Source organism: Lynx rufus, unplaced genomic scaffold (assembly GCF_022079265.1).
Source record: "Lynx rufus isolate CCGP_SWC_20201006 ecotype Redwood Valley unplaced genomic scaffold, mLynRuf1.p SCAF_48, whole genome shotgun sequence".
Classification (NCBI taxonomy): domain Eukaryota; kingdom Metazoa; phylum Chordata; class Mammalia; order Carnivora; family Felidae; genus Lynx; species Lynx rufus.
The window spans coordinates 106,390-132,372 of NW_025814865.1; the positions used below are offsets into that span (position 1 = coordinate 106,390).

Consider the following 25,983-nt stretch of genomic DNA (forward strand, 5'->3'; position numbering starts at 1 on the left):
TTTTATCATGGTAAATCTTTTTAAGAAGCTGTTAAAAATTCAGTTACCTGGTATTTAGCCGAGAAATTTTGCACATATATTCAAGGGCTATTGGCCTGTAACTTTCTTGTTATTATAAAGGTAATAACGTTGGCCTAGTGAAATGAGTTTGGTAATGTTTCCTCATCTTCAGTTCTTTTGAGAAGATGAGAGTTTGAGTTTGAGAAGTTTGAGAATAATTGGCACTAATTCTTTGGGTAGTTTTCCTCTTGTGAAGTCGTTCAGTTTTGGATTTTCTTTGTAGATAGGTTTTTGGTTACCTATTCACTGTCCTTACCACTAGTTCGGTCTGTTCAAGTTTTTGTTGCTTTATGTTTCTTTGATGGTAAGCTGTATATTTCTAGAAATTCAGTTAATTCTTACAGGTCGTCCAACGTCTTGGTGTATGATTGTTCATAGATGTCTCTGTGATTCTTTGTATTTCTGTGGTATCTGTTGCAGTGTCTTCTCTATAATTTTGTGTTCTCTCTCTTTCTTTGTTAGTGTATAAGAGGTTTGTCAGTTTTACTTTTTCAAAGAACCAACTTTTTGTTTTGCTGATGTTACTTAATTTTTTTTTCATTCTCTTTCATGTATTTCTGCTCTGATATCCATTATATCCTGCTAACTTGGTCTTAGTTTCGGTTTTTCTGCTTACTTCCAGTGTAATATTAGGTTAAGTTGAGATACTACTTTTTCTCAATGTAGACATTTATTGCCATTAAGTTCCCTCTAACTTCTGTTTTAGGTACAGCCCTTTTAGTTTTGTTACATTTGTTTCCACTATCATTTGTCTCAAGTCATTTAAAAATGTCTCTCTCCTTTTTAGTTTGTAATCCATTAGTTAGGCAGGGTTGTGTCATTCAATTCCCATGTATTTGTGAATTTTCCTTTTGCCACTGATTTCTAATTTGATACCATTGTGGTCAGAAAAGAGACTTGATATAATTTGTGTCTTTTTGCAGTTTTAGAATTATTTTTTATGGCATGCATGATCTGTCCTAGCAAAGATTCTTTGTATGCTTAACTCAGTAGTTTTGTTTTGTTTTGTTTTGTTTTTCAAATCTGTCTCCTAATTGATTTTCTGTCTGGATGAACTCTCTGTTTTGGAAACAGTGTATGAAAAGAAAGTTCTTAACTATTACTGTGTTGTACTGATTTCTCCTTTTAGTTCTGTCACTATTTGCTTAATAGACTTAGATGCTCCAATGTTGACTGCATATATATTTTAAACTGTTACATTCTTGATTGATTGGCCCATCGTTGTATAACATTTTGTCTCTCTGTCCATTTTTGGCCTAACGTGTATTTTGTCTAAAGTAAATAGAGCTACCCTGCTTTCTTTTGGTCACCATTTGCTTGAAATATCTTTTTATGTCTTTTATCTCTCATTCTGTATATGCTCTGAAAGCTAAAATGTATTTTGGTATCCAGCATATCATTGGATCTTATTTTTTCGCCTCTCTGTTATTATTGATTATACATCATATTGATTATGTTTTTATATATTGAATATAATTATCGCTAGTTTGGAGACTTAGTTTTTTAAGTAAGTGTAAAGTAATTAGTGATTGATAAGGACTTATTATTGCCATCTTATTGTTTTCCAAATGTTTTACAGATCTTTCATTCTTTACTTTCCTTCTTGCATGCCCTTTGTGTTTGATAAAGTCTTTTAGTGGTGCTTTCATTCCTTATCCTAATGCCTTATCTATCTGCTACATATTTTTCCTTGGTGGTCACCATGTGGTGTTTAACATTGTGTATTAAACTGATAACATATTGATAGCATACAGTAATTTTATACTTTTAGGTCTCTCCCCTCACATTTGGGTTATTAATAGGTACAATTTACATGTGTATTCAATAACAAATTAATACATCTTTATTATTTTTAATATTCATGTTTGTGAACTTTGTTTTAGAATGTGAAATTAAGCACTGTCATTACAATAGTAGAGGAGTTCCTTTGGTAAAGTATTTTCAATTACCAGGACATATCGTAAATTCTTACGTTTTTGTGATATTAATTGGCATGTTTTTTTTTTTTTTTTTTTTTAATTTTTTTTTTTTTCAACGTTTATTTATTTTTGGGACAGAGAGAGACAGAGCATGAACGGGGGAGGGGCAGAGAGAGAGGGAGACACAGACTCGGAAACAGGCTCCAGGCTCTGAGCCATCAGCCCAGAGCCTGACGCGGGGCTCGAACTCACGGACCGCGAGATCGTGACCTGGCTGAAGTCGGACGCTTAACCGACTGCGCCACCCAGGCGCCCCAATTGGCATGGTTTTATTTGGGATTGAAGAACACCATTTAGAATTTCATATAACGTAGATCCAGTGGTGATGAACCACTTCTGCTTTTGTTCAGGAAGATCTTTATGTCCTCCTTATTAAAAGGAATAACTTTGCTAATAATAGCATTTTGGTTGAAAGTTTATTTCAGTACTTTGTGTATATCATGCCACTCTCTCCTGGCTTGCAAAATTTTGGTGAGAATTCTCGTATTCCTTTTTGGGCTCATTTAGATATTATGAGTTATTTTTCTCTTGTTGGTTTCAAAACTCTCTTTATTTTTGAAATTTGATAATGTAACTCTCATGAATCTTACTATAGTCCTTAAAAGGCTCAACCTATTTGGGATGCTTTGGGTCTGGATGCACAGATCTCTTGCACAGTGTAGGAAGTTTTCAGCTCGTATTACTTAAATATACTTTCTGTCCCAGTGTCTTTCTCCTCTCTTTCTGGGATTCCTATAATCCTAGATCATTGATTCTTTATTCTGTGTGATGAGATGGCTGTTGAAGCTCTAATCTGAATAATTCAATCAGTCATTGTGTTATTCCACTGGAGAATTTGTTTCCTCTCTTTAATGGTTTCTATATTTTTGTGGAACATACGTGTTTCATGTATTGTTTTCTTAATTTTCTTTTGTTGTCTTGCAGGATGTTTTTGTAGTTCAGTGAACTTCTCTAATAGTTCAGGATTATTCTGAATTCTTTGTCTTAGAGTTCATTTCTTTCACATCAGTTATTGGAGCTTTGTTTAGTAGCCTTTCATGGTGTAATGTTCACTGTATTATTCATAATTTTTCATTCCTTGAATTACTATCTACACATTTGAGTAAGCAGTTTCCTCTTACAGACTCCACCGGTTTGTTTGGGCATGGGAAGACCCTCACCAGGCAGCTCAGCTAGGTGTACTGAAAACTTCAGCTGTTAGCATATATGGGCAAAAAGGCTCAGTATTGGGAAATTAGTAGGACACGGGCCGTGCTCTGAGAATGATGGGAATGTATAGTGGTACACACCATGGAAAACATTATGAGATCATAGAGTATTTTTTTCTTTTTTTAATTAAAATTTTTTAAATTATTTTTTTTAATTTTTAAATTTTCCTTAAATCTAAGTAAGTTAACCTATAATGTAATAATGATTTCAGGAGTAGAATTTAGTGATCCATCAATTAATATTACTGTAAGTGCTCATCCCAACAAGTGTGCTCCTCATTTCCCATCACCCATTTGGATAATTCCCCCAGACAACACCCCTCCAGCAACCCTCAGTTTGGTTCTCTGTATCTGAGAGTCTCTTATGGTTTGCCTCCGTGTTTTTATCTTATTTTTCTTTTTCCTTCTCTATGTTTCCTTGTTTTGTTTCACATGTAAGTGAAATCGTACAATATTTATCTTTCTCTGACTGACTTATCTAGCTTAACATAATACACACCAGTTGCATCCCAGTTGTGGCAAATGGCAAGATTTCATTCTTTTTCTGCATCACAAAGGAGTGTTCCATTGTGTGTGTGTGTGTGTGTGTGTGTGTGTGTGTGTGTGTGTGTACATATGTATGCATATATACCAAGTCTGTTTTAATGTTTATCACTTGATGGACATTTGGGCTCCTTCCATAATTTGGCTATTGTGGATAGCACTGTTATAAACATTGTGGCTCACATGCTCCTTGAGATCAGCATTTTTGTATCCTTTGGATAAATACCCAGTAGTGAAGTTGCTGGGTTGTAGGGTAATTCTATTTTTATTTATTTGAGGAACCTCCATACTGTTTTACAGAGTGGCTACACCAGTTTGTATTCCCACCGTCAGTGCAAAAAGCTTCCCCTTTCTCTGCATCCTCACCTACATCTGTTGTTTCCTGAGTTGCCCATTTTAGCCATTCCGATAGGGGAGATGGTATCTCAGTGTGGTTTTGATTTGTATTTCCCTGATGATGAGTATTGTGGAATGTTTTTTTCATGTGTGTTAGCCATCTGGGTGTTTTCTTTAAAACAGTGTCCATTCATGTCTTTTGTCCATTTCTTTATTGGATTATGTGTTTTTGGGGTGTTGAGTTTGATAATTTCTTTATAGATTTTGGATACTGTCTCTTTATCTGATATGTCATCTGCAGCTGTCCCCCCATTCTGTTGGTTGCCTCTTTCAAAACTGATTATTTATGTATCTAGAGAGAGGGTGGAGAGAGAAAGAGCAGAGAAGGGGCAGAGAAAGAGAGGAGAGGGTCCCAAGCCGGCCCCATGCTGTCAGCACAGAGCCCAATTTGGGGCTTGATCTCACAAACCAATTGCAAGATCATGGCCTGTGCTGAAACCAGGAGGAGGATGCTTAACCATCGGAGCCACCCAGGTGTTCACCCTGCCATTAGTTGCCTTTGAATTTTGTTGATTGTTTACTGTGCTGCGCAGAAGGCTTTTATCTTGATGAGGTCCCAGTAGTTCATTTTTGCTTTTATTTCCCTTGCCTCTGGCGATGACCAATAAGAAGTTTCTGCAGCCAAACAAAAAGGGGTTGTTTCCTATTTTCTCCTCTAGGATTTTGATGGTTTCCTGTCTTACATTTAGGTGTCTCATCCAGTTTGAATTCATTTTTGTGTGTGGTATGAGAAACATGGTGTAGGCTCATTGTTCTCCATGTCACTGTCCAGTTTTCCAGTCACATTTGCTTAAGACACTGTCTTTTTACTTCGGATATTCTCTCCTGCTTTACCAAAGATCAGTAGGCCATAACATTTGTAGGTTGATTTATGGGTTCTCTATTTTTTTAAGTATGAAATGTATTGTCAAATTGGTTTCCATACAACACCCGGTGTTCATCCCAACAGGTGTACTCCTCAATACCCATCACCTACCCTTCCCTCCCTCCCACCCCTCCATCAACCCTCAGTTTGTTTGCAGTTTTTAAGAGTCTCTGATGGTTTGGCTCCCTCTGTCTCTACTTTTTTTTCCTTCCCTCCCCCATGGTCTTCTGTAAGTTTCTCAGGATCCACATAAGAGTGGAAACATACCGTATCTGTCTTTCTCCGTATGGCTTATTTCACTTACCATGACACTCTTCAGTTCCATCCATGTTGCTACAAAAGGCCATATGTCATTCTTTCTCATTGCCATGTAGTATTCCATTGTGTATATAAACCACATCTTCTTTATCCATTCATAAGTTGATGGACGTTTAGGCTCTTTCTATAATTGGACTATTGTTGAAAGTGCTACTGTAAACATTGGGGTACAGTTGCCCCTATGCATCAGCACTCCTGTATCCCTTGGGTAAATTCCTAGCAGTGCTATTGCTGGGTCATGGGGTAGATCTATTTTTAATTTTGTGAGGAACCTCCACACTGTTTTCCAGAGTGGCTGCCACCAGTTTGTAGCCAACAGTGCAAGAGGGTTCCCGTTTTCCCACATCCTCTCCAGCATCTGTAGTATCCGGAGCTGTTCATTTTGGCCAGTCTGACTAGCATGAGGTGGTATCTCAGTGTAGTTTTGATTTGTATTTCCTTGATGAGGAGCAACGTTGAGCATCTTTTCATGTGCCTGTTGGCTATCTGGATGTCTTCTTTAGAGAGGGGTCTTATTCATGTTTTCTTCCCATTTCTTCGCTGTATTATTTGTTTTTCGGGTGTGGAGTTCGGGGAGTTCTTTATAGATTTTGGATACTGACCCTTTGTCTGATAGATCATTTGCCAATAATCTTTTCCCATTCCGTTGGTTGCCTTTTAGTTTCACTGATTGTTTCCTTTGCTGTGCAGAAGCGTTTTATCTTCATGAGGTCCCAATAGTTCATTTTTGCTTTTAATTCCCTTGCCTTTGGGGGTGTGTCAAGTAAGAAATTGCTGCGGCTGAGGTCAGAGAGGTTTTTTTTTCCTGCTTTCTTCTCCAGGATTTTGATGGTTTCCTGTCTCACATTCAGGTCCTTTATCCATTTTGAGTTTATTTTGGTGAGTGGAGTAAGAAACAGGTCTAGTTTCATTCTTCTGCGTGTTGCTGTCCAGTTCTCCCAGCAGCATTTGTTAAAGAGACTGTCTTTTTTTCCATTGGATCTTCTTTCCTGCTTTGTCAAAGATTAGTTGGCCATACTTTTGTGAGTCCAATTCTGAAATCTATATCCTATTCCATTAGTCCACGTGTCTGCTTTTGTGCCACTACCACACTGTCTTGATGATTATAGCCTTGTAGTAGAGGCTAAAGTCTGGGATTGTGATGCCTCCCACTTTGGTCTTCTTATTTGGTATTACTTTGGCTATTTGGGGTCATTTGTGGTTCCATACATTTTTAGGATCCTTTGTTCTAGCTTTGAGAAGAATGCTGGGGCCATTTTGATTGGGATTGCATTGAATGTGTAGATTGCTTTGGGTAGTATTGACATTTTAACAATATTTATTATTCCAATCCATGAGCATGGAATGTTTTTCCGTTTCTTTGTATCTTCTTCAGTTCCCTTCATAAGCTTTCTATACTTTTCAGCATACAGATCTTTTACATCTTTGGTTAGGTTTATTCCTCGGTATTTTATGCTTCTTGGTGCAATTGTGAATGGGATCAGTTTCTTTATTTGTCGTTCTGTTGCTTCATTGCTAGTGTATTAGAATGCAACTGATTTCTGCACATTAATTATGTATCCTGCAGCTTTCTTGAATTCATGTATCAGTTCTAATAGACTTTTGATGGAGTCTCTCGGTTTTCCAGGTAGAATATAATGTCATTTGCAAAAAGTGAAAGCTTGACTTCATCTTTGCCAATTTTGATGCCTTTGATTTCCTTTTGTTGTCTGATTGCTGATGCTACAGCTTCCAACACTATGTTGAACAACAGCGGTGAGAGTGAACATCTGTGTTGTGTTCCTGATCCCAGGGGGAGAGCTCTCAGTGTTTCCCCACTGAGAATGATATCAGCTTAGGGCTTTTCATAAGTGGCTTTTATGAAGTTTAAGTATGTTCCTTCTATCCCAATTTTTCCGATGGTTTGTATTAAGAAAGGATGCTGAATTTTGTCAAATGCTTTTTCTGCACCGAATGACAGGATCATATGGTCCTTTCCTTTTCTTTTTCTTTTTCTTTTTTTTTTTTTTGTTTTGCTTTTTCTTTCCTTTTCTATTATTAATGTGATGTATCACATTGATTGACTTGAGAATGTTGAACCAGCCCTGCAGCCCAGGAATGAATCCCACTTGATCATGGTGAATAATCCTTTTAAATGCTGTTGAATTCGATTTGCTGGTATCTTGTTGAATAATCCTTTTAAATGCTGTTGAATTCGAATTGCTGGTGTCCATATTCATCAGGGATATTGTCCTAGTGTTCTCTCTTTTTGCTTGGTCTCTGTCTGGTTTAGGAAACAAAGTAATGCTGGCTTCCTAGAACAAGTCTGGAAGTTTTCCTTCCCTTTCTGTTTTTTGGAAAAGCTTGAGAAGGAAAGGTATTTTCTCTGCCTTAAATGTCTGGTAGAGTTCCCCAGGGAAGCCATCTGGTCCAGGACTCTTACTTGTTGGGAGATTTTTGATGACCGATTCAGTTTCTTCACTGTTTATGGGTCTGTTTGTGTTTCTTCCTGTTTGAGTTTTGGAAGTGTATGGGTGCTTAGGAATTTGTCCATTTCTTCCAGGTTGTCCAGTTTGTTGGCATATAATTTGTCATAGTATTCCCTGATAACGGCTTGTATTTCTGAGGGATTGGTTGTCATAATTCCATTTTCATTTATGATTTTATCTATTTGGGTCATCTCCCTTTTCTTTTTGAGAAGCCTGGCTAGAGGTTTATCAATTTTCTTTTTTCAAAAACCAACTCTTGGTTGCCTTGATCTGCTCTACAGTTTTTTGAGATTCTATATTATTTATTTCTGCTCTGCTCTTTATTATTTCTCTTCTCCTGCGGGGTTTGGGGTGACTTTGCTGTTCTGCTTCTAGTTCCTTTAGGTGTGCTGTTAGATTTTGTATTTGGGATTTTCTTGTTTCTTGACATAGGCCTGGATTGCAGTGTATTTTCCTCTCAGGACTGCCTTTGCTGCATCCCAAAGCGCTTGGATTGTTGTATTTTCATTTTCATTTGTTTCCATATATTTTTCGGTTCCTTCTCTAATTGCCTGGTTGACCCATTGATTCTTTAGTAGGGTGTTCCTTAACCTCCATGCTTTTGGTGGTTTTCCAGACTTCTTCCTGGGGTTGATGTCAAGGTTCATAGCCTTGTGGTCTGAAAGTGTGCTTGGTATGGTCTCAATTCCTTTATACTTATGAAGGGCTGTTTTGTGACCCAGTATGTGCTCTATCTTGGAGAATGTTCCGTGTGCACTCGAGAAGAACGTATATTCTGTTGGCTTGGAATGCAGAGTTCTAACTATATCTGTCAAGTCCATCTGATCCAATGTATCATTCAGGACCCTTCTTTCTTTATTGATCCTGTGTCTAGATGATCTATCCATTGTTGTAAGTGGAGTATTAAAGTCCCCTGCCATTACCGCATTCTTATCAATAAGGTTGCTTATGTTTGTGATTCATTGTTTTAGATATTTGGGGGCTCCAGAATTTGGTGCATAGACATTTAAAATTGTTAGCTCTTCCTGATGGATAGACCCTATAATTATTATATAATGCGTTTCTTCATCTCGTTACAACCTTTAATTTAAAGTCTAGTTTGTCTGATATAAGTGTGGCTACTCCACCTTTCTTTTGACTTCTGGTACTAGGATAGTTCTCCATCTTTCAGTCTCATTTCAATCTGAAGGTGTCCTCAGGCCTAAAATGAGTCTCTTGTAGACAGCAAATAGATGGGTCTTTTTTTTTTTATCCATTCTGATACCCTATGACTTTTGTTTGGAGCATTTAGTCCATTTACATTCAGTGTTACTATAGAAGGATAACGTTTAGAGTCATTGTGATGTCTGTAGTCTCATGCTTGTAGTGATGTCTCTGGTACTTTGTGGTCGTTGCAACATTTCACTTACAGAATCCCCCTTAGGCTCTCTTGTAGGGCTGGTTTAGTGGTGATGAATTCCTTCACTTTTTGTTTGTTTGGGAAAGCCTTTCTCTCTCCTTCTATTCTGAATGACAGACTTGCTGGATAACGGATTCTCGAGGGCGTATTTTTTTCTCTGCATCACATTGAAGATTTCCTGTCATTCCTTTCTGACCTTCCAAGTTTCAGTAGCTAAGTCTGCTACTAGTCTTATGGGTCTCCCTTTATATGTTAGAGTGTGTTTATCCCTAGCTGCACTCAGAGTTTTCTCTTTATCCTTGTATTTGCCAGTTTCGCTATGGTATGTTGTGCAAAAGATCGATTCAAGCTACATCTGGAGAGAGTTCTCTGTGCCTCTTGGATTTCAATGCCTTTTTCTTTCCCCAGATAAGGGAAGTTCTCAGCTGTGATTTGTGCAAGTACGTCTTCAGCCTCTTTTCTCTCTCTTCCTCTTCTGGAATTCCTATTATGTGGATATTGGTACGTTTGATAGCATCACTTAGTTCTCTAATTCTCCCCCTCATACTCCCGGATTTGTTTCTCTGTCTTTTTGTCAGCTTCCTCTTTTTTCCATAATTTTATCTTCTAATGCACCTAGTCTCCCCTCTGCCTCTTCAATCCGGGCTGTGGTCGCCTCCATTTTATTTTGCACCTCATTTATAGCATTTTTTTAGCTCCTCCTGACTATTTCTTAGTCCCTTGATCTCTGTAGCAATAGATTCTCTGCTGTCGTCTATGCTGTTTTCAAGCCCAGTGGTTAATTTTATGACTACTACTCTAAATTCTTGTTCACTTATATAGCTTAAATTGGTTTTGATAAATTTGTTAGCTGTCGTTACTTCCTGGAGTCCTTTGAAGAGAGTTCTTCCGCTTTGTCATTTTGGATAGTCCCGGGAGTGGCACAGAGCTGCAGGGCACTTCCCCTGTGTGCTGTGTGGAGTAACTTGTGTTGGTGGGCAGGGCCGCAGTCAGACCGGACGTCTGACCTCAGCCCACTGCTGGGGCCACAGTCAGACTGGTGTGTACCTTATCTGCCCCTCTCCCAGGGGCAGGACTCACTGTGGAGTGGAGTGGCCCCTGTCTGGGCTACTTGCACACTGCCAGGTTTGTGGTGCTGCTTCAGTGGGATCTGGTGTATTAGCCGGGGGGGGGGGGGATCCGCAAGGTGCATGGGGCAGGAGGGGCAGGCTTAACTCGCTTTGCTGTCAGTGGTCTCTGGCGGGAGGGGCCTTGCAGCACTGGGAGGGAGGGAGGCAGGCAGACCCATCGGAGGGATGGATCCACCAAAGCACAGTGTTGGGCATCTGCGAGGTGCAAGCCAGTTCGGTGACAGGAACTGCGTTCCCTTTGGGATTTCAGCTGGGGGGTGGGAGAGGGAGATGGCGCTTGCCAGCGCCCTTTGTTCCCATGCCGAGCTGAGCTCTGTCTTCAGGGGCTCAACACCTCTCCCTCCCAGTGTGCTCTCGCCCTCCCTGCTCTCCGAGAGCAGAGCTGTTGACTTTTAACATTCCAGATGTTAAGTGCCACTGGCTGTCAGAACTCACGTAGTCCAGCCCCTCTGCTTTTGTAATCCAGACTCGTGGATTCGTCTTGCCAGGCGGGCTGCCCTCCACTGCCCCGGCTCCTTCCCACCAGTCCGTGTAGTGCGCACCGCCTCTCTGCCCTTCCTACCCTTTTGCGTGGGCCTCTTGTCTACCCTTGGCTCTAGAGAGTCCAATCTGCTAGACTTCTGGTGGTTTTCTGGGTTATTTAAGCAGATGTGGGTGGAGTCTAAGCGATCAGCAGGTCGAGGTAAGCCCAGTGTCCTCCTGCATCACCATCTTCCAGTTCTTCCATCTGGGCTCTCTGTTTTGTTCCATTGATCTGTGTGTCTGGTTTTGTGCCAGGACCATGCTATCTTGACAATTACAACTTTGTAATAAAGCTTGATGTCCAGAATTGTGATGCCTCCAGCTTTAGCTTTATTTTTTTACATTACTTTGGCTGTTTGAAGTCTTTCCTGGTTCCATACAAATTTTAGAATTGTTTGTTATAGCTCTGTGAAGTGTGCTGATACTACTTCATTGGGGACTTCTATGAATATGTAGATTGCTTTGGATAGAATTGACGTTTTAATAGCATTTTTTCTTCCAATCCACGAGCATGGAATCCTTTTCCATTTCTTTGTGTCTTCTTTAATTTCTTTCATAAAGTTTCTATAGTTTTAAAGATACAGATCTTTTACCTCTTCAGTTAATTTTATTCCTCGGTATTTTATGGTTTTTAGTGCAATTATAAATGGCATTCCTTTATTTTTCTTTCTGCTGCTTCATAATCGGTGTGTGGTAATGCCATTGATTTCTGTCCATTGATTTTATATCTTACAGCTTTGCTGAATTCATGTATCAGATCTAACAGTTTTTTGGTGGAGTCTTTTGGATTTTTCCATGTAGAGTAAAAGAGTGAAGGTTTGAGTTCTTCCTTGCTGATTTTGATGCTTTTTATTTCTTTCTGTCGTCTGATTGATGAGGCTAGGACTTCCAACCCAGTGTTGAACAGCAGTAGTGAGAATGGACATTCCTGTCATGGTCTTGACTGTAGGGGGAAAAGTCTCGTTTTCCCCATTGAGGATATTAGTCTTTTATGATGTTGATATGTGTTCCTTTTATTTTTACTTTCTTAAGGTTTTTTTTTTGTTTTTTTTTTTTGTTTTTTTTTTTTTTTGTCAACAAAGGGTGCTGTATTTTGTCAGATGCTTTTTCTGCACCTATTGAAAGGATCATGTTGTTCCTATCATTTATTAGTGTGTTGTATCACGTTGCTTGATTTGGGAGTATGAAACCAATCCTGCAGCCCAGGAATAAATCCACTTGCTAGTGGGGAATAATTTTTTAAATCTGTTGTTGCATTTGGTTTTCTAGTATCTTGAGAATTTTTGCATCTGTATTTACCAGGGAAATTGGTCTGTAGTTCTCCCTTTCCATGGGATGGTGTTTGTTTTTCCGTATCTTATTTCACTACAGTTATGCTGTCAAGATCCATCTTTGTTGTCAGAAATGGCATAGTTCTCTCTTTTTTATTGATAAATAACATTCCCTTGTTTCTGTATTATTATTTTTTTAAGCTCTATTTATATCTCTGTATACTGATCTTACCTGTGTGCCGGTCATACCTATCTTACCTGTCTGTGTAAGCTAATCTATCACGTTTTCTCTATACATTTTTCTGTTCATGGACACGTAAGTTGTTTCCATGTCATGGCTACTGTAGACAGTCCTGCAAACAGCAGGTGCACATATTTCTCTGATGTAGTGATTTTATTTTTTTCTTTCAACTATATCCTTAGAAGCGGAATTGCTGAATTGTATATTAGTTCCATTTTTAATTTTATGAGGAACTTCCCTTTTGGATTTTCTGTTTCCCTAACTAATGATGTTTCATACAGTTTTCATGTAGTTGGTCATTCACATATCTTGTTTGGAAGAATGACTATCCAGGCCCTATGCCTGTTTTCATTTGGATTTATTTTGGATTTTTTTTTCCTGTTGAGTAGTTACGAGTACTGTATATATTTGTGTATTACTCCTTATTAGATAGATGGGTTTGCAAGTATTTCCTGCCATTCTATAGGTTACCTTTAATTTTCTTGAAATGAATAATGAATAAATTTATTTACTTTCCTGCACAAAAACTTCCATTATGATCTGGTCTCACCTGTTTGTTTTTTGTTTATTTATTTCTGAAATTTATTTTAATTCAAGTTAGTTAAAATAGTGTAGTATTGGTTTCAGGAGTAGAATTCAGTGAATGATCACTTACGTATAACACCCATAGCTCACCCTGGCAGTCGCCACCTTTACTGCCCATCGTCTAGTTAGCCCCTGCCCCCACCCTACTGCCCCCAACAAACAAACCCCCAGTTTGTTCTCTGTATTTAAGAGTCTCTTACGGTGTCTCCCTGTCTGTTTTGATCTTATTTTTCCTTCCCTTCCTCTGTGTTCATCCTTTGGGTTCGTAAACGCCAAATCATACATTTTGGTATCATATCCAAAAAGTTGTTGTCAAGACCAGTGTCATGGAGTTTTTTCCCCCTTATGCTTGAAACTTCAGATTTCACCTTTAATATTTAATTAATTTAAGGTTAATATTTTGAATGGTCTCAAATAGGAGAACAATTTTGTAATCTTTCTTGTTACCATCAGTGTTTGAATAGTGACTGAAAGAAGCAGTTGGGAAATGGTTTACCCACCTTTAGTACCTTGATTATGAGTGGTGATAACACAAATATTTTTTCTGGTTTTTAAATATCTAATGTATTGTTAGTTCTAAAGTGGAAAGTGTGTTTATTTATTGTGGAAACAGCCAATGCTGTTTTTTTCTGTTAATGTCTGCCACTTTTAGCTCTATTTTGACCTCAACAGGACTCAAGTTGCAATTACTATTAATATTTTAATATAATAAATAGAGAGGATTTTAAGTAGCTACAGTCATACCTACATCATCATTAAATTGGTATTTTTCTATACGAAATTAATAGAATGTTGCTTTTAACAGGGCAAAAAAGAACTTCAGGTAACCCTTTTCCAAACATTGGTGCTGTTGATGTTTAATGAAGGAAATCGGTTCAGCTTAGAAGAAATTAAGGTGGCTACTGGAGTAGGTAAGTAATGATTGTAATTGTTTAAATCTGTGCTGTAATAAAAATGCTAAACATTTTTTTTTTCTCATTCAGAGGATAGAGAACTTAGAAGAACTCTACAGTCATTAGCTTGTGGCAGAGCTAGAGTTCTTATCAAAAGTCCCAAGGGCAGAGATGTGGAAGATGGTGATGTATTTTTTTGTAATGAGGAATTCAAACACAAACTCTTCAAGATAAAGATCAATGAAATCCAGATGAAAGAAACGGTACTTTGTTTCTCACTTTAATGTCACTTTAATTTTCTGATGCCTTTTAAGAAGTCTTTTTTTTTTTTGGTTCAGTAGTAATTAGAATAATATGTTTTTTGTGTTTTGGTAAAAAACATAAAATTTTACCATCATGAGCATTTTGAAGTGTATGGTTTAGTAGTGTTAGATATATCTACACTGTGGTGCAACAGATATGCAGAACTTTTTCATTTCAAAAAAATAGAAAATCTGTTTTAACAAGACACTCTTTTCTTTTTACCCCAGCCTTGGTAAATAACATTTTTTTAAATTTTATTTGAATATGACTAATTTTGGTACTTTATATAAGAAGAGCCATAAGTATTTCAAGTATGTGTCTTTTTGTGACTGGCGTAATTCACTTAGTATCATGTCCTCAAATTTCATTAAAAACATAGCTAAGGAGCAAGTAAAAGGATTTTTTTTCATTTACAGCTGAATATTCCATTATATGAATATGTCACATTTTGTTTATCCATTCATTCACTGATGATCATTGGGTTGCTTCCACCTCTTGGCTGTTGTGAATAATGATGCTGTGAACATGAGTGTACATGCCTGTACAGAGGTATCTCTGAGACTCCGCGCTGTTAATTGTTTGGACATTTGGCCAGAAGTGGGTGTGCTGGATCGTAGAGCCATTTTATTTTAATTTTCTTTTGAGGAACCAATATACTATATTCCATAGAATTTTCTAAGTTTTACAGTCCACCAGCAGTGCAGAAGAATTCCAGTTTCTCCACATATTTGGCAAAACTTATTTTCTCTATTGATATTATTATTATTGTTAGTAGTGGTAGTAGTCGTCGTCGTCTTAGTATTAGTATTTATATTTTTATAGTAGATATTCTAGGACAAAAAAGTGATAGTATCATTTTGATTTGCATTCTACGAGAATTTATAAGTTTGAACAACTATTTATGTGCATTATGGCCATTCGTATATCATCATTGAAAAAAATGTGTATTCGAGCACTTTGCCTTTTTTTTTTAAATTTGAGTTATTTAATATTTTTGTTGTTTAATTATAGGAATTATTTATAACCTCTGAGATATTAATGACTTATATGTATATGATTTACAAATATTTTCTCATTCTGTAGAATGCTTTTCAACTCTTGACTTTATGCGGTGATGCACAAAAAAGTTTAATGTAGTAACATTTGTCTGTTTTGCTTTTACCTGTGCTTTTTGTCAAATCCAGTGTCTTGAAGCTTTTTCCCTGTTTTCTTTGAGGAGCTTTTGTTTGTGTATTTGTCTTCTTTGTTTTGTTTTGTTTTGTTTTGTTTTCTGGTTTTAATTAAATTTAATTTTTGTGTGAGTTAAATGTCCACTTTCATTCTTTTGCATGTGAATATCTATTGAACCATTTTTTATTAAATTTTAACTTTTAATCCCATTATAGCTGACATACATTAGGATATTAGTTTCACGTAGACGGTATAGTAGCTCAGCCCTTCCACACAACACCCAGTGCTCTTCCAAGTGCCCTCCTTAATTCCCAACACCTATATATCCGATTCCCACAGACACCCACCCGTCCTCTGGAAACCATCAGTGTGTTCTCTAGAGTTAAGAGTCTGTTTCTTGCTTTTTTTCCTTAACTTGTTTGTTTTATTTCTCAAATTTCACAAATGAGTGAAATCATACAGGATTTGTCTAGCTCCATCCATGTTGCAAATGGCAAGATTTTATTCTTTTTTACTATTTCTGGTTGTGTGCGTGTGTCACATCTTCTTTATCCTTCCCTGGACACTTGGGTGACTTCCTTAATTTGGCTTTTGCAAATAATGCTTCAAACAATAGGGGTGCATGTATCCCTTTGAGCTAGTGTTTTGGCATTTTGGGGTAAGTACCAAATTGGTGCATTATAGGGTAGTTCTACTTTTGACTTTCTGAGGTATCTCCTTACTGTGTTCCAAAATAGCTACACCAGTGTAAGAGAATTCCCCTTTCTCTGCATCCTTATCAGCACTTGCTTTTTCTTCTGGGTTTTTTGTTTTTGTTTTGTTTTTTGTGTTTTGTTTTGTTTTTGTTTTTTTTTTTTTAGCCATTGACTATTTGAGGTGATGTATCATTGTAGTTTCGATTTGTATTTCCCTTGATGATCCATGATTCTGAGCATCTTTTCCTGTGTCAGTTGGCCATATGGATGTCCTCTTAGGAGAAATATCTGTCCAAGGTTTCTGCCTATGTTTAAATTGGATTATTTTCTGGATGCTGAGTTGTATCAGTTCTTTACATGTTGTGAATACTAACCCGTTATCAGTTATGTCATCTGCAGAGATCTTATTGTGCCATTCAGTACATTGTCTTTTAATTTGTTAATTGTTTTCTTTGGTATGCAGAAGGTTTTTATTTTGATGTAGTCCCTATAGTTTGTTTGTTTGCTTGTTTTCCCTTGACCTAGGAGACATATCTGGAAATCCCATGCTCTGTCTATGGTTTTTATGGTTTCAAGTCTCATTTTGAGGTCTTTAATTCATTGTGGATGTATTGTTGTGTATTGGGTAAGAAAGTGGTTCATTTTAATTCTTTTTCATGTCCCTGACCAGTTTTTCCATCAGTATGTATTGAAGAGACTTTACATATTCTTGCTTCCTTTGTTGAATATTAATGTATTTATGGTTTTATTTCTGGGTTTTCTGTTCTTTTTGCTGATTCGTATGTCTACTTTTATGTAATTTCCTTGCTGTATTGATTATTACACCTTTATAATATAACTTAAAATCTGGAATTGTGATACCTCCAACTTCGTTCTTCTTTTTCAAGGTGGCTTCACATATTTGGGGTCTTTTGTGCTCCACATAGATTTTAGGATCATTGGCTTCAGTCCTATGAAAAATGCTCTTGGTATTTTGATAAGGGTTGCATTAAATGTATAGACTGCTTTGGTTGTTTAGAATTTTAACAATATTTCTTCTTGCAATCTCTGAGTATGGGATGTTTTTCCATTTCTTTGTGTCATCTGCAGTTTCTTTCGTAAGTGTTTTGTGTTTTCAGAGTACAGGTCCTTCACCTCTTTGGTCAGGTTCATTCCTAGGGACTTAATTATTTTTCCTGCAATTGTAAGTGGGAGTATTTTCTTAAATTTCTCGTTCTGTGACTTCGTTTTTAATGTATTTAAATGCAGCCTTTTCTGTAGGTTGATTTTGTATCCTGAAACTTTACTGAATTCATTGATCAGTTTTAGTAGTTTTTCTTTTCATGGAGATTTTAGGGTTTTCTGTATACAGTACCTCATGTCATATGCAAATAGTGAAAGTTTTCCTTCTTTACCAGTTTGTATGCCTTTTATTGTTGTTGTTGTTGTTGTTGTTGTTGTTGTTGTTGTTGTTGTTGTTGTCTGATTGATGTGGCTAGGACTTCTAAGTACTAATTTGAATCAAAGTGGTAAGAGTGGGTTATCCCTGTCTTGTTCCTCAACTCTCAGTTTTTCCCCATTGAGTATGAAGTTTGTTACAGGTTTCGTAGGTGACCTTTATATGTTCTCTCTAAAGCTATGTTGTTGAGGGTTTCTATCATGAATGAATGTTGTTCTTTGAGAATGCTTTTTCTTCATCTGTTGAAATGATCGTATAGTTTTATATTTTCTCTTGTTAGTGTAACATATTCCCTTGATTGATATGGGAATATCAAACTATCCTTCATCCTGGGAATATATTTAACTTGATCATAGTGAATGATTTTTTTATGTATTATTGAATGTTGTTTGCTGTTAGTTGGGTGAGAACTGCTGCGTCCATGTCCACCAGGGATATTGGCCTGTAGTTCTCTTTGTGTTGTCTTTCTTTGGTTTTGGATTCAGGGTAATGCTGGCCTTAATAGAGTGAATTGGGAAAGTTTCCTTCCATTTCTATTTTATGGAATAGTTTGAGAAGAAGTGGTATTATCCTTCTGTTTTGATAGAATTCACTTATGAAACCGTCTTGTTCTGGAATTTTGTTTGTTGAGAGTTTTTAGATTATTGAGTAATTTCATTGAGAGTAATCAGTTTGATGAAATTTTCTATTTCATCCTATTTCAGTTTTGGCATTTTACGTTTCTCGTAATTTATCAGTTATTTCTACAGGGTCTAATTTGTTGGCATATGATTTTTCATAATATGGTCTTCCAGTGGTTTCTGTGGTGTTGGTCATTATTTCTCCTTTGTTGTTTGTGGTTTTGTTAATTTGAGTGCTTTTTTTTATGGGCCTGGTTAGATACTGATCCATTTTGTTTATCTTCTCAGAGAATAAGATCCTGGTTTCACTGAACGTTTTTTTTTTTTCTTGTTGAACACACTTGTATCCTTTATACATTGAGTGGTGTTCAATATTGTTCAAAATCATTTGACCATATATGCAAGTATGTTTTCTTTCATCTTCTGTTTCTATTTCATTGTCTATATTTCTCTGCCCCTTTACCATACTATTTGTATTTCTATAGCTTTTGTAATATTTTGTAAAATCACAATGGGGGTCATCCATTGTGTTCTTCCTTGTTCTTGTCTTCTTTGTTCTTTTCTCCTTATTCATTTTACTTTTAAAATCACATGATTTTAAAATCGTTTTTTATTTCTACATCTGCAAAAATTTGATTTAGAATTTTGATAGGCATTACAAAGTATCTGGAGATGGATTAGGTGTTATTGATACCTTAACAAGATTCATCTAGTTGATGAATATGGGATGGATTTCCATTTATGTCTGTCATATGTATTTCTTTTAGCAATATTTTGTAGTTCAGTGAGTGTCTTTTTACCAGTACTTCACTAGTTTAACTCATAACTGGTGTTTTTAATTTTGATGCTTATGAAAGTGGTACATTTCTTTATTTCTTGTTTCTCCATTTTACTAAGGTACAGTTGACAGTTAAAACTTGTATGATTCGTGCTGTACACTTGCTGTTTTGACATAAATAGACCTTGCGGAATAATTGCCATATTAAGGCTAATTTGACATATCCTTAAATCTCTCTCATATGTTAATTTGTTTGTGTGTGTGATTTTAGTGGTAAGAATATTAAATTACACTCTTCAGTAAATCTCAAGCATGTAATACAACAGTTGTGAAGTATATTTAACATTGCTCTATAATATGTAGGACTCATTCATCTTGCATATCTAAAACTTTTTTTTTTTTTTTACCTTTTGGTGAACACCTCGTTTCTCCCTCTCATCTTGCTATATTCTATTCTCATCTTCTATGTGATTGAGTCTCATAGATTCCAAATACAAGAGAGGTTACTCAGTATTTGTCTATCTTCTTTTACTTAGCATAACGTTTATTTCATTGTATGCATATACCACATTTTAATCCATTTACTTATCGATGGACAATTAGGTTTTTCTATATCTTGGCTATAATACTGCGATAAAGTAGAAGTTCAGACATGTCTTTGAGATCCAGATTTCAATTTTCCCTAGTGGCAGTACCAATTTACATCCCCCAAAACTGTTCAGGAGTTCACTTTATCCACATCATCACCAATATTTGTCCTTTGGTTTTTGATTATCCTGACAGGTTGATGTTTTTAGTTTTATTTTCCTGATAGTAATTATTATGAGCACCTTGTTAGACTTGCAACCATTTGTAGCTTTTTTCAGAAAAATATCTAAGGTCCTTGTGCCCGTGTTTAAATTGGGTAAAATTTTTCTTGAGTTATGCAAATTACTTGTATATTTTGTATATGAACCCATTATCAGATATGTTGCCTGCAAATATTTTATATAATCCCATAGGTTACTCTTTGTTTTGTTATTTCCTTTCTGTACAGAAGATTTTTTGTCACTTTTGCCGTTGTCTGTTCTTCAGTATCAGATCCAGAATATCACTGCTCTGTCCACTGTCTATAAGATTCTCCCCTGTGTTTTCTTTTCCTTTTTCTGATTTTTGAGAGAAGTGAGAGAGAGACAGAGAGACAGAGAGAGCACATGTGTCAGGGAGAGAGCAGAGGGAAAGAGATAGAATCTTAAGCAGGCTCCATCCATGTTCAGCATAGAGCCTAACGCAGGACTTGATTCCTTGGCCATGGGAACATGACCTGAGCTGAAGTCGAGTCAGACTTTCAACCAACTGTACTACCCAGGTACCCCCACCCCATCTGTTTCCTTATCAACATTTTATTGTTTTGTGTGTCACATCTTTAATTTTAATTCATGTTGTGTATGACTTGAGCTAAGGGTACAGTTTTATTCTGTTATAGATGGATGTTCCGTATTCCCAACAGTTATGGAAGAGATCCCTTTTCCCCACTGTGTTTTCTTGGCCTCCTGGCATAGTCTTGTGTTTTAGAGTATTTAGTGGTCTGTCAGTTTTATTCCGTTGGCATATGTCTCTTTTTATTCCAGTGTTGTAGACTCTAAGTCTGAAGTTCTCTCTTGGCCAGCAGTAGAGCAGACTCAGGATGAAAAGTAGAGATGGCTAATGTCCAGGAAATGACAAGAGCCCCGAATAGGGGTCCTTGCCCCGTACTTATTATTATCAGGAAGCTTACACAAGTGATGGACACGCAGAAAGAGAGAGTGAATCTGTGAACATAAACTCATGGCATGAGGAGAAGGGGTTTTTGAAGATATCGGTGTTTGGGTTTGGGTCAGTATAAGACAAAATCATGGCGCCAGGCAGATGGATGTTAATGGCAGACAGGAGGTACCATGTCTGTTTATCTTAGCTAGCCTAGGGGATAAGACAGATAGAGCATGCAACCTCAGGGTTAACAAGGCACCTTTTCTCTTGCTAATCAGCTCCACTTTGGGCAGCTTAACCAGCATAGCAGGAATCTGTAGCCCCATATACCTGTTTACCCAATTTGGTCCTTCTTTCCTGTGAAAGCAGCTCTCTGCTGTAGTACTAAATTGGGGGACACTTTTGCCCAGAATGCCTAATCTTGTTTAACTCATATAACTTTGTATTGGGAGCCTTTGCCCCCTCTCTATTCTGGGGGCCTTTACCCACCCCTGCTCTATCCTCAGGTCTTAATCTTGTTTACCCAAGGTGGGGTGTGTTCATGTTATGGCTTTGTAATTCTTTATGCCTTGTTAACCCATGGTACGAGCCCAGGGAATTCCTAAGTTTATTCCTCAAATTGCAGTATCATCCTATTTTGATTAGAGTAGTTTTTAGTATGTTTTGATCAGGGAGAATCATAGTGTTATCTCGGTGTACTTTTTATTTTTTTAAATTTTTATCTTTATTCATTTTGGAAAGACAGAGGGAGACAGAGCAGGGGTGGGGCAGAGAGAGAGGGGGACACAGAATCTGAAGCAGGCTTCTGGCTCTGAGCTGTCAACACAGAGGCCAATACAGGGCTAGAACCCACAAACTGCAAGATCATGACCTGAGCTGAAGTCCAGCATCCAACCCACTGAGGCACCCAGGAGCCCCTAGGTGTTCTTAATATTTCTGAAATATTCTGGGTCTTTGTGGTTTCAAATGCCTTTTAATAGGCTTTTTTTTTCTCTTTCTGTAAAACGTGACATTTTGATTTTGCTAGAGATTGCTTTGAATCTGAAGGTTGCTGTGGGTAGTGTGGACATCTTAATAGTAAGTCTAACTTTTCAGAGACTCAGGATGTCTATTTATTTATAAATGTCTTTTGTGAGTTTTTCTAGTGCTTAGTATACAAGTCTTTCATCTCCCATTTAATCGTAAGTATTTAATTCTTTAATTATTTTTAAATTTGAATATAATTGACACAGTATTACTTTAGTTTCAGAATTACAACTCAGTAATTCTGCAACTCCGTATATTATGCTGTGTTCACCACAAGCGTAGATATTATTTGACATCATACAATGCCATTACAGTGGCTTTGACTGTGTTACCTTCGCTGTGTCTTTTATTCTTATGAATTATTCATTCCACAACTGGACACCTATGTGTCCTGCTCCCTTTCACGCAGTTTGCCCATCCTACCCATTCTCCACCCTCTTGCAACCTTGGATTCTCTGTGGAATTTATAGGTTTGATTCTGGCTTTTTGCTTTTTAATTCATTTGATTTTTAGATTTCAACTGTGAGTAAAAGCGTGTGACATTTGCCTTTCTCAGTGTGACTTATGATACTTAGCATAATATCCTCTAGTTCCATCCCTGTTGATAATGGCAAGAACTCATCCTTTTATATGGCTGAATATATGTTTATATACATACACACACCACATATTTCTTACTCATTCATCTATCAGTGGACACTTAGGTTACCTCCATATCTTGGCTATTGTAAATCATGCTGCAGTAACCATAGGAATGCACGTATCTTTTTGAATTAGTGTTTTTTTTTTCCTCCTTTGGATAAATCCCCTGTAGTAGAAATACTAAATCATACGGAATTAATATTTTAACCTGTAAAGGCACATCCATGCTTTTTTTTAACAGTGGCTGTACCAAATCATATTCCAACCAACAGTGTACAGAGTTTCCTTTTTCTACATAATCTCACTGAAAACTTATTTTTGGTCTTTGTTTCTGTCTTTTCTGATAGGTGTAATATATTTTATGGTGGTTTTGGCTTGCATTTCCCAGATGATTAGTGATTTGGGCATGTTTTCGTGAGTCTTTTGGCCTTCTGTAGGTCTTCTTTGGAAAAATATCTATTCATTTCCTTGGACCATTTTTTAATTGCGTTTCTTTTTTACTGTTTTCGTCATATATTTTGGATACTAAACCTTATCAGATATATCATAACTCTTTTCCTGTTCAGTGTATTGCCTTTTCATTGTGTTGATGGTTTCCTTCAGTGTGCAACAATCTTAATTTTTCATGTAGTCCCAATAGTGTTTTGGCTTTATAATAATATTACTCTTGCTAGAGGAGATAAATCTAGCAAAATGTTGGTTTGGCCAATGTCAAGGGAAGTTACCACCTATGCTCTATCCTAGGATGTTTATGCTTTCAGGTCTCGTGTTTAGCTCTTTAATTCATTTTGAGTGTATTTTTGTGTATAGTGTAAGAAAGCGGTCCAGTGTCTTTATTTTACATGCAGTCACCCAGTTTTTTGAGCACGTTTTATTGGAGACACTTGTCTTTTCCCTATTCGCATGTTCGTGCCTCTTTTAGAGGCATATGTTAATATGGGATTGATTCTGTTCTCTTGATCTGTATTTCTGTTTTTGTCCCAGTATGGCACTCTTTTGATTTCTACATATTTGTTACGTGTCTTAAAACCTGGGATTGTGATAGCTTTGTTTTGTTTCCTTTTTTTCTAAAGATTGCTTTAGCTATATGAGGTCTTTTGTGGTTTGAAGACATTTTAGGATATTTTGTTCTACCTCTGTGAAAATGTATTTTGATAAGGATTTCATTAAATCTGTAGATTGCTTTGGGTAGTGAAGGTATTTTAACCATATTTATTCTTCCAGTCCTATGAGTATGGAATGTTTTTCCATTTCTTTGTCTCCTCTTCAACTTTTTTAGTGTTCTCTGTTTAGTGTTTTTTGTTCTGTGTTTTTCAGAATTCAGGACTTTCAGGCTAAGTTTACTCTTAGGTATGGTATAGGTTTGGGTGGCAATTGTAAATTGAATTATTTTCATAATTTATCTTCTACTTTGCTATTAGTTACAAACAGTGCAATTTTATGGGTATTGATTTTGTGTCGTGGCACTTACCTAATTCACTAATTACTTCTAATCGTTTTTGGTGGAGGCTTTAGGATTTTCTTTCTTCGTTACCAATTTGGGTGCCTCTTATTTTCTTGTCTTTTGTGATTGCTGCAGCTAGAATTTCCTATGTTATGCTAACTAAACGTGTTGAGCTCCTAGCTGCCTAGAAGAAAAGCTTTGTTTTTCCCTATTCAGTGTGTTGATAGCTGTGTTTTTTCATAGATGATGTTTTGTATTGAAGTATGTTCTCTTTAAACTGACTTTGTTGGGAGTTGTTTTTCATAAATACAGATTGAATTTTGTCAGGATTTTATGCATCTATTGAGGCAATCATATGATTTTTTTCGATCATTTTTTGATGTGTTGTGTATGACATTGACTGATTGCAAATATCGAACTATACTTGCATCTCTGGAGTTAATCCTTCCTAATTGTAGTAAATGATGTTTTTAATGTTTGATTGAAGGTAGTTTGCTAATGTTTTGTTGAGGGTTTTTGCCTCTCTGTTTATCAGGTATATTGGCCTATAGTTTTCTTTTTTTGGAGTGTCTTTGGTTTGCATGTCAGGGTAAACCTGGCCTCATAGGATGAATTTGGGAGCATTTCTTCCTCTTATGTGTTTTGTTTGGTTTGGTTTGTTTTGTTTTTTGGCATAGTTTGAGAATAGATATTAACTGTTATTTAAATGTCTGGTAGAATTCCCCTGTGAATCCATCTGATCCTGGGATTTTAATTTTTGGTAACTTTTAATTAAACAGATCAATTTTTCATTACTACTACTTGGGCTGTGAAGATTTTCTGTTTCTTCCTGATTCAGTCTTCGAAGATGATATGTTTTAGGAATGTATCCATTTGTTCTAGGTTGTTCATTTTGTTGGGATTTTGTGATAACATTCTCTTATAATTCTTTATATTTGTGTCGTATAAGTTCTGTTTTGTTTCTCATGTTATATATTTGGGTCCACTTTCTCTCCCCTATGCTCTCTTTCCCTTTTTGGTGAGCCTGGGTAAGGGTTTATCAATTTTGTTTATATTTTCAAGGATCCAGGCGTGGATTTACTTATTTAAACTTTCTGCTATTTTCATAGTCTTTATTTTACTGATTCTGGTCTGTTTTATGTGTTTATTTGAGCTTTTTCTTATTTATTGAGGTTGTCTGGTGTTGCTATATATTTCCCTCTTAACACAGCTTTTGCTCTGTTCAAATGATTTGGGATCATTTTGGTTTCATTTTCATTTGTTGTCACATATTTTTGTATATCTTCTTTGATTACTGTGTTGACACATTTAGTATCCTATTGTTTAACTTTTGTGTGTTTATGCTTGTTCCAGTTTTTTTTTTCCTTGTGATTGCTTTCTGGTTTTATCTTGTGGTTGGAAAAGTGGCATGATGTAATTTCAATCATTTTAAATTTATTGAGATGTGTTTTGTGGCCTAACATCTGTGTATTCTGGAGAATGTTCAATGTGCCCTTGAAAATAAGGTGTGCTCTGTTATTTGGGGGTGGAATGTGCTTAATATATCTTTTAAAGTCCATCTGGTTCAGTCTGACATTGTTTTCTTACTGATTTTCGTCTTGGATGATCTTTCTATTGATGGAAGTGGGTGTTGAAGTCACCTACTATATTGAATTGCCATCAATTTGTCTTTATGTCTGTTAATATTTGCTTTTTGTATTCAAGTGCTTCGTTGTTGGATGCATAGATGTTTTTAATTGTTACATGCTCTTATTAGGTTGATCCCTTTATCATTATGCAATGCACTTTTTTTCTTTTGCTGTAGTCTTTGTGTAAAGTCTGTTTGGTCTGGAGCACCCCAGGTGGCTCAGTCAGTTAATCTTCCAACTTAGGCTCAGTTTCATGATCTCACTGGTCAGGGGTTCGAGACCCACGTTGGGCTCTGTATTGACAGCTCAGAGCCTGCAGCTGGCTTCGGATTCTGTGTTTCCCACGCCCCTCTCTCTCCCTGTCTCTGCCCCTCCCCCACTTGTGCTCTGTCTCTCAAAAATAAACAAACATTAAAAAAAACTATAAAAAAATTAAAAAAATAAAGTCTGTTTCATCTGATATTAGTATTTCTACCCAGGCTTATTCTTGCTTCTATTTGTATAATTATTTTTTCCCAGCACTTCACTTACAGTCTGTAGGTATCTTTAGGATTGAAATGAATCTTTTCTAGACAGCATAGAGACTAACCTTTTAAAATTCATTTTGCCACCCTTTGTCTTTGATTGCAGTGC

The 25,983-nt window shown here is 36.7% G+C and overlaps 1 protein-coding gene across 1 annotated transcript in view; it reads left to right on the forward strand.

Moving 5' to 3' along the window:
* The window catches only part of LOC124525807 (cullin-4B-like), a 120,230-nt gene that overhangs the window by 71,812 nt on the left and 22,435 nt on the right, over nucleotides 1-25,983 (forward strand). The window contains exons 17-18 of the mRNA XM_047098389.1: nucleotides 13,791-13,896; nucleotides 13,969-14,141. Of these exons, the coding sequence (XP_046954345.1) occupies nucleotides 13,791-13,896; nucleotides 13,969-14,141 (279 nt within the window). The remainder of the gene's footprint in view (nucleotides 1-13,790; nucleotides 13,897-13,968; nucleotides 14,142-25,983) is intronic.